This window comes from Pteropus alecto, unplaced genomic scaffold (genome assembly GCF_000325575.1).
Source record: "Pteropus alecto unplaced genomic scaffold, ASM32557v1 scaffold125, whole genome shotgun sequence".
Lineage (NCBI taxonomy): Eukaryota > Metazoa > Chordata > Mammalia > Chiroptera > Pteropodidae > Pteropus > Pteropus alecto.
In genome coordinates this window covers 8238846-8248193 of record NW_006436888.1, presented here as the reverse complement: position 1 = coordinate 8248193, position 9348 = coordinate 8238846, and the positions used below count along the sequence as shown (strand labels likewise).

Below are 9348 nucleotides of genomic sequence, written 5' to 3'. Positions count from 1 at the left end.
TGCTCTGCCGTTCTTAAGATTTATGTCTTGAGCTTAACCTTTACGCATGCGCAGAAATGGGGATAGCAGCGTCCCCCCTGCAGACCTCGGGAAGGCTCGGGTGGGAAGAGAAGCAGGGCGACGGGCCTCCCATCGCACTCGCCGAGCCGCTGAGGAGCTTTCGCTGCTTATTTTCCTTCATTCTCACGGCAGCCCCGTGAGGTGGGCGTGTTACCATCTTCATGTTATCAATGCAGAAAGTGAGACTTAGTTTAAAAATTAAATAATCCGTCCAAGGCCATGGAAGTAGGAAGTGACAGAGCTGCTGCTCGAACCCAGAGCCACGTGGCACACTTTTAAAGCCCAGAAAGGACTCGATAGCCACCCTGCCTTTCAGCGTAGCTCCTAGGGTTTAAAGACTTTTTAGGCATCTTTTGGCTTTTAGAAAACGTTAGTGGTCTCGGGAGGCAGGGCTACCTTAGGCTGTTGCCGGCTGGAATTTGTTTCTTGCTTCGCACCTTTGTGGCTTTGTCATCTGGGCCCAGTGCCCGCAAGAGGCGGCGTGTGCGTGGGGACAGGAGGATGCGGTCAGACCCACCTGGGCAGTTTTTCTTAAAGCAAGAATTGTAGACTCTTCTGGTCAGACTCATCTGGAGGTTTTACTAGAAATGCAGATTGTCGAGCTCCTCTTTTGGCATACTAAATGGCGATCTCGAGGGGGTAGGATTTGGGGAACTATTTTTACAAATGTCTTGCTTTAAATACGGGATTTTTATTCAGTCTGAAGTTTGAGAATCAATGAATAGAGGAAATGGAAAAGGTAGGAGTTTTAATGATCCTGCCTGTGGTGCAGGAAGCCCGTAGAGCAATTAAAACAAGCGCCGGCGCGCGCTGTTAGTGAGCTTGGAAGCAGCCGATAGAGAAATAAAATCAATAGCGGGCGATCTGGTTCCTTTTCCTTCTGTCTTATTATTTTGTATTCAGTAGAATTTGGCATATATCGTTTGATTCTCTTCCCCTAGTGGGATAGTACCAGAAAACAATGGCTGTTGGCTATGACAGAGTTGACATAATGTAAATTTCAAATCTGAAGAAAAGAATTTAAGAATATTTGGTGAATTTAGACAACATTTGCAAAGCCAGGAGTATATCAAAAGCCGATTTTGATCAGTCCCTTCTTAGAGAAACTATGACATATTGCCCTGACTTTCAATTTAGAAAATATGGTAATTTCAGGTTTGCGGCTAATGTGAAAGTTATAATCAATATCAGATGTTTTAACTATATAGTATTTACATATTTGTGCATTTCTTTTAAACAAGGAGGATTTTTTTTTATGTCACCTAAGAAGACCAGCAGCAGGTGGTTCCAGGTTGGGATTCAAGGGCTCAGGGGAGGCGGCTCTTGCCGTCTCCCCCATGACACTCCCAGCTCTCTCTGTGTGGGGGTCACAGGAGAGGCCAGGTCCCCGTCTCGTGCCCACCTCCCCGTTCCTAAACAGCTTTTTAAGGTATAATTGGCATGTAATAAATTGCACACACTTAAAGTTGTAGGGTTGAAAGTGTGAGCGTGCATGTGTGCGCGCATGCGCGCGCGCACACACACACACACACACACACAACACTGTCACCATAGTGAGCGTTTTCACCACTCATAAAAGTTTCCTGTCCCCTTCGTCCCTCTCCCGTCCACTTTCTTCATCCTTTTGTGGCATCTTTGAAGCTATTCAGGAAAAGAATGACATCGTCGAGGATAAAGTCCTGGGTGGAAGGGTATTAAATTTGTAGTCTTAGCTGTTTTCTTTTGGAGGACCATAGTAGAAACGACACGATGATTGGAGATATCGGTTACTGTCTCATTTATAGAAATTTCGAGAAACAGATATTTTCGAGCAGACTCTCTTTGAGAAGCTTGACAGAGGACATAGATTTTCACAGAGATCGACAAGTGGTCAGAATGGCTCCTGCCGGGATGGCGGGGGGACAGGGGAAGGCGGGGGGTAGGGTGCGTGCAGGAGGCTCAGACCTGAACGCCAAGTGCTTTCGTGCGCTTAGGGTTTCCATAGATGGTATTTCTAATGTGCCGAAAAATCGAACATCGGTTCCAACGTGGAAGGAGGGTAGAAATACATTCCTCACACAACTGAAGGGTCAACATAGCTCAAGTGCGTTTTATTCTAGTGAATTGTTCGTTTTATGAATGACATGTTGATGATTTATTTATTTATAGATTATAAAATTTTTTTGCCCCATCACTGTAATAGGGTTTTGGCTGGACATTTTTCTTTTTAATCTCTAAAGGCATTTGCTGATGTTAGTTTCTGCTGCTGAGAGCATTATATTGAGTTGATAGCCATTCTATAAAGAATTAGTAAAATGTATAGGGTTCTATTTTAATGTATTTCTTCAGCTGTCTCCTAGCTTCTCCTGCTCTCTGAATTCTCTTGGTTCTTTATTCTCATTTCTTTCTGGTTTTCCATGTGTTTTGTTTAGAAACTAACGTGCTTGTGAAAATGGCAGCCTTTCTGTCATGTTTTAGCCTTACTAGAAATGACGTTCTTTGTTCTATGTCTGTTTAGTTGAGAAATGAACCACTTCTCTGTTCTTATAAATGCTGGCTGGTCCTTGGAGGAAAGAGAGAGAGAGAGAGAGAAGTTAATGTGGAGTATAAATCAGGTGTTAAGTTGAGTACTCTGTATAAAGTTGTCTCGACATCGAAGGCTAAGTATGGGTGAGAATTTCCCTGGAATAGCGTTCTTTGGTTCTTTGCTAGAACTCTTGATGACTTGATGGTCCTGTGAAAGTGAGACTTGGCGCATTTCTCATTTCTGTGGCATAACTCACCGGCGTGGGATCGCAGCTTTCCGGTGTTGGGTTGAGGGTCCTGTGCATGCTACTTAATGCCCACAGTGTGGGGGTTAGTAGGATTTTTCAGCATTTCCTGTTCGGTTACTGGTTGTCATTTTGGATGGAGACTCTCCTGGAGTAGACTAGCCTTCTCTTCCCCCTTGATGTAAAAATGTCAGTACTGCCAGTTAGGGATTTGTTTGGAGTTAAAGAAACCCCTTTCGTCTTTGTGTACACTGGCGTTTATCCCATCAGTCCACGTGTAGTCCTAATGCCTGGGCCTCACTGAAAGGATGCTTTCGGAGGAGAACGGAGGATAGATCATTTTGGTCCACGAGTCCCTCTGGCTATGGCCCAGGAGGGGGCTAGGAGGGTGTTTTGTGAGCAGAGTTTCAGCTTGGGCCTGTCCTTTGGAAAGAATAAAAGCTACTCAGGCCCCGTGTCTCTTCAGCAGATCTGAGGCCGAGTAGGCGGTTGTCAGAACGTGTCAGTGGAAATGTGCGTGTATTCCAAACACCCGCCTCAGCCAAGGGGCTCTGGCGACTGCTCACGGTTGAAGGTGGATCAGGTGCTCCCAGGTGTGCATTGTCCTCCTGCCCTCTTTTAATTTATTCCGTTGGATTCTGGGGTCCTTGATATTAGGGATGTAGTAACTCCTGGAAGCCATTACCTTTCTCCACCCAAAGAGCAAACTCATTTGAAAACTGTTGACTAAACACCTTAAATTACCTGAAATTTGGACTGACATACTTTTGTGAGTTGGTGATTTTTAGAAATGATTTAGAAGACTTGAAAAGCTTCTGAGTACTTTATCTTGTCATCAAGAAGAAGTTGCTTAATAAATACATGTATCTTGGTAAAAAAAGGTGCATAGAGATGTTTGATCTGAGTACATAGACTTTTTCTCATTTGTAATAGGAAATATTTTAGCAAAACAAAACTTGACTAATGCTGTACCGCTGACTTCTTGCCTTTTCCTGTAAAGATGCTGAGCTTGTCTGAGCGCTACTAAAACAACACACGCATTGCTTTGATGGGGCAGCGATTCTTCCAGAGTGTGCAAAATGACTTGCACGCCTCCAGCAACACGTGCATATGTGACAGGCTTTATGGGAGATGTGCATCCCAGAGAAATGAAATGCTAGTTTACTTTTCAGTGGCTATGGAACTTTAAAAAAAATCATGTTTTCAGAAACGTGGCCCTGAGGCACTAATACGCTCGTATCTAGTGCACGAAGCTCTGCGAGTTATTTTGAACAAAACCGAATCAAGGGAAGCAGAAACCTGATGTTTATAGAGTTCGCTTACAGGCAGACCTCAGAGATATTGCGGGTTCGGTTCTGGTACTTAGCAAAGCGGGTCGTAATCTCTTTAAAAAAGGTGGGGTCTTGTCTTCAATTTGTAAAAAAAGAATAAATAAATAAGCAACATCTTGGAGCGCAATAAAGTGAAACACAGTCAAACTAGGTGTGCCTTTATAGTGATTGTTTTAAGCCACCAGAAAGGATAGCCTGTTCCTTTTAATAAAATCCTTTTGGGCAGTCGTCTGTATTTTAAATCTCTACGTATTTTTGGAATTGGATTTTTAACGAGGTGAACTCACACTTTAGGCATCGTAGGATGAAACGGAAGTAGGAGACTGAAGGAAGGAATGGTACTTAGACCTCAGTTCTTTGCTCGTGATGCTCCCGTTTACGCTCGCGTGGGGGCCGCTGTGCGCTTTGCCTGTTAGCGCCTGCTGTCCGGTGAGGACCGAGGACCGAGGACCTTGGATCCTGGGGTCAGGTTGACCTTTCGTTGTGGAGAGGGGACTCAAGGTGACTGTCACCGTGATGATCGTGTCTACCTTTTTTACTAGTGAAATGAATACGGAACTTGTTTACTGTAGCTACTAATCGCTATGCTTGCTTGTTGCTGCTGAGTATGTCCGTCATGATTTAGGTGGTAGCTGCATGTTGCAAAAACAAAACCTTAGCTCTTTCTGTCCTCTTTAAAACACAAGCTATTTTAATTTGGCAATGGGGAAGATGAGTAAATAATAATATTTGTTGAGGACATTAAGCCTAACCTGTCAGATACCTTTTTCCCTTGTCGGATGGTCCTCGTGTCAAGCTTCTTCTAATTCTGTGTAATTCCAGTAGAACTAGCGAGTGATTTTGCCTGAGATGTCTTTTTTCCCCCCCCTGTGCAGTGAGAGTGGAATGTGGGAACAGATCTTAATAGATACAGTTACACAGTTTATTTTATCATGTATCACTTTATTGCTGTCTTCTAGAACATTGTTATACTAAATGTTCCAATAATGGAAATTTTATGCAGCTACATCAAATGAAACAAATTTGCAAAACTCAATTTTGGAACTCATTCCTTGGGGAGAGGGAAAAAAACTCACCAAGCTGTGACCAAATTAGATTTCTGATATGTTGGCAACTTGTCAAACACTGTCATTTCCAGAAAACAGGGTGTGGGGTCCGGTGGAAGTGTCCGTACTTTTCAGTCACTTACAATGAGAGAGATTTGGGGGTTTTAATATGATTGAATGGTTAATTTTGTACAAAAATTTTGCTGGTAACAGGTAATTAAAATTTGGTTTTGTACCTAAATGAAAATGGCTCTACACAGAATCGGGAATGACTGTGTTCAATTTACAGGGGAGTCTTCTTTTCAAGAACTGAATTTTAAATTCTCAAAGGTACTAGTTTTACTTACTGGAGCTCCTTTGTTTTGCAGAGATCATGACGCAGCCGCCCTTTTGGATTTCTTTTTAATAATGTGTGACCCTTCACCTTTGATCCCCTGACCTGCATTACCTTGGTAACCATTTCATTTTTTAATTTAATTTCATTTTTTAATTTTGGTGTACAAGCTGTAACATTTCATCTCTCAAAGTGTAACACGCTGATTTCTTCAAATAGAGATATCCCTTTGAGCGATAAATTTGCAAAATGCTGTCGTCATTTTCTGTATTAAAATTCATTTCAGTTTTTAAAATAAAGTGTAATCTGTGTTTTCATCCTTTTAAAATTTCAGTTTAATGAGTGCATTTTCCCATACAGTATATCTCCTTTTCTATTCATGGTTCTCAATGGCTAAATTAACTCCTGGTTCACACAGAACTCACACACACAATCCAACCCTTCCATACACTCACACTCACGTGTGTGCACACACACACTCACACTCACGTGTGTGCACACACACACTCACACCCTTCTCCTGCCCACCACCGCTGCCTCTCCCCTCCACACACACCGTCCTCATCGCCACGTGCCCCCTTCCCTTTTGCACCTTAAATTGTGTTTCAGAAATTGTGGCAATTCAAAGTTATTACCCTTAGCTGCCACATTCTGACTACGTTTTATCCTCTCGAATACCTGGGAGAGAAAGTGTAGCCCTTTCATTCTATGTAAGGGCTAGAAGAAAGTTGTCTCATTTCCAAAATCGCTTTTCCCTCTCCTTTTAACATTTTATTTCTTTATTTGAGGCATAAGTTAAGAATAAGCAGTATTTTATTAACATGATCAAAAATGTCTTTTTGTCTCTGCTGAAACCTGGTCAGTCAGCTGTGATGGTCCATATACCAGATTGCTTTATGCCATATGTTATTTTATGATTGTTTTTCAGATAATGCATTTTTTTATCGTATTTTTTTTTTTTTTTCAGAAAATTCTTATTCCAAAGCAAAACAAACCAAAAATCAAGCTTGAGTTAATTCTTTGAACTGGCAAGATAATCCTAAGAAATCACGTCCTTTAAAAAAAAAAATCCTGTGAAATCTCTCAGCATGGCCTGCTGAAGCAGATTATTTTTTAAGTGTCTCATTATTTTATTCTCTAACATTTAATGCCGAGGCTTTAATTGCACGCAGCTGAAGCTGCTAAATGAGCATTGAAATGGATTTAAGTCCTCTCTGAGCTTTGTTGATACCTATAAAAGTTTATGTCATTCATTAGAACCACAAATTAAAATTAGTTGTAGGGAGCTGTTCACGAGAGGTTGGAACTCTCGTGAACTCTTCGGGCTTCTAGCTCATTTTTGTCTGTAATACTTAACATACCTGCAAAACTGCCTTTGGCCTGTTGGGTGTCTTTTCACAGAATCACAAAATACCAGAGCTGAGAAATGCAAATAGGTAAACATCCTATGATTATAAAGCCAGAAAGTACATGGGAATAAATGTCCCAGGAGTTGGGAGCAACTTACTTAGCAAACCTTGCATTTCAGGGGGATGTTTTCATGGAAACGATTTCAGCATGCTTGCCAGGTCCGGTCTTCATCAGCTCCTTTGAGGCCATGTCCTTCCAGCACCAGACGAGCGGTGTGTAGCTCGGGGGTCGCTGAGCAGAGACTCAGGGGGCTGAGAGGGGGGTGACGTGCCCCCATTCCTCTCGCTTAAGCAGCCCTGTGCCCACTGGACCGCTGAGGTGAGCTGGCCTCTGGCCCCCAGAGTCCCAGCTCCCTGATGGCAGAATCAGGGCCTCTTGACACCTCCCCAGGGGCTCACATGTCCTCTAGACAGAGTCCAGTGCTTTTTAAGTCCGGGACGAGCTAAAGAGACGTAACAGGTACTGAAGAGAAAAGTTTGCGTTGGGATGTTTTACTTTGCAGTTAGGTCAGTCAGATTGTCTTTAAAGTTTTCTGCTGGGTACGTTTTAAGGTAACCTGATTTTTCTAAGAATGCTTGTATAGGGACACATTACTTACCTTCAGTGAACGTTGCTTACTGGTTAGTATTTAGGAATGCTAGTGAGTTGTAAGCTACGCGGATACAGTTTTTGGAAGTGTGATTCAGTGAGAGAACCGTCTGAGAGTCAGAAAACCTGCTTTTGACAAGCACGGTTTCTGGATACGTCATTGGTGTCTTTTAAGTTAGTCACACAAAGCTTAAAAAACTCAAATAGAAAGACTTCAAAAGACTTTCGTGTTGGTGCTGAAAACAGTGAATTAATTGTTTGGCTTAACATGTAGGAGTTTGTGAAGCGTTTCCTGGTTCCGCTTCAGTTGTCGTCTGTGCGAAGTGTGGGTATTGTGTGTCTCCTGCTCGCCTTCCAGGGTGTTGGCAGATTAAACGCAGCTCTGCATGGTGGAGACACTGTGTGGGGACCCAGAAGAGGTGCTTTGAACTCCAGGCTCTCCCTGGGGCTGTGCCGATGGCAGCTGCGGCGGTCATGCCCGTGGGGGTGGCCGGCTGGCTGGGGTCGAATCCCACTGCAGCCTCTTGCCAGAGGCCTGACTCAAGACGAGTCACCCAATCTCTCTGTGCCCCCGTTTCCTCCTCTTTGCAATGGGGATGACAGGGATAGTGCTCGTTGCGAAGGTCACGATGAGCAGGGCCGGCGTGCGGGGCAGGTGGTTGGTGCACGCCGGGAGGAACCGAGGCGTCCGGGGCTTTCGATGAGGTGGGGTTCTGAGGGCAGCCCACACCTTGCAGAAAACGGAACTTGAAAGGGTGCCCCTCTCAGTCCTCTAACATGTCACGGAGACGCGGGCGTGCCGCTGGGGATTGTGGTCGGATGGCGCGTGGCGATCAGGCAGATGCAAGTTCAGGTGCATGAGGTCCCTAGTCTTGGCGGAAGAAAGTTTAGGTAATTAAGAGCCACTGAGCCCTTTGTCGATGGCTTCTTCGGTTTTGGCTGTTTTTGGCTGTTTTTGGCTGTGGGAGAGAGCCCCCCTCCGCTTGGCCACGCACTCGTCTCCTTTGGCCTCGCTCAGCTGTCTGACTGGCTGTCGGGGCGTCACAAGGTGTCTGACTGTTGAGAACTCTCTGCCCAGCTGGCTGAGGCCTCGTCACTCGCTCCTCGCAGACTGAGTGGGAAGTGCCTACCGCGCCACGTGTTCTCGTGGTCGCTAACCGTCTCTGTGTCTGTGAGGCTCAGGGCCAGGCCCCGGGAGATCGCAGGAAGGGGACTCAGATGTCAGTGCTGCCCCTCCTCTGGCCCCCGCTGCCCACACTTCCTGGCGGACCCGGCTGTACCCCAGACAGGAAGTGGTCCTGTCACTCGGTTGCAGGGGCCCTGGCTGTATTCAGTGCCATCCCTCAGCCGTCAGCACCCCTGACTAATGCCTCCGGCGACCCGCCACCGCCATCGCCGGGAAGGCTGTCACGCGTGTGGCACTCGTAGAGACCCTGTAGCAGTGGCTTCCTCCATGTGGGCAGCACACCCGAGGTCACTTGTACAGCTTTAGGTTACGGAGCACTGATCCCATCTCGGACTCTGGTCTGGCCGTTCCAGCAGAGAACCGATCATCGATAATCGATAGGTACAGAAATGCAGGACGTTTATGTCACAAACAAGACAAAAATGTGCATCATTTGTGCACCTGGAGACCCGTGCTCCCAGACTCTGGGCCAGTGTTGTTAACGCTGTAGTTCTCTACATCATAAGTGACAGGGGCCCTTTGCAGGAAAAGGCCCCACCGCCCACTCCAAGGAATGCTGGTCCCTGGACGTGGGCCTTGTGCCTCGCAAAGACCAGACTCCACATCAGTCCAGAGCGGAGTACGGTGAGGGGGCCACATTTTC

General features: G+C 45.3%; 1 protein-coding gene across 4 annotated transcripts in view; it reads left to right on the top strand.

The window, feature by feature from the left end:
* LOC107195854 (calmodulin-binding transcription activator 1-like) overlaps window positions 1–5849 on the top strand; it is a 72149-nt gene extending 66300 nt beyond the window's left edge. For all 4 annotated transcript variants that reach the window (XM_025048581.1, XM_025048578.1, XM_025048580.1 and 1 more), the window contains one exon: window positions 5556–5849. In XM_025048581.1, coding sequence (XP_024904349.1) covers window positions 5556–5564 — 9 coding nt within the window. In that variant the 3' untranslated portion in view covers window positions 5565–5849. The remainder of the gene's footprint in view (window positions 1–5555) is intronic.
* Window positions 5850–9348: the final 3499 nt, after the last annotated feature.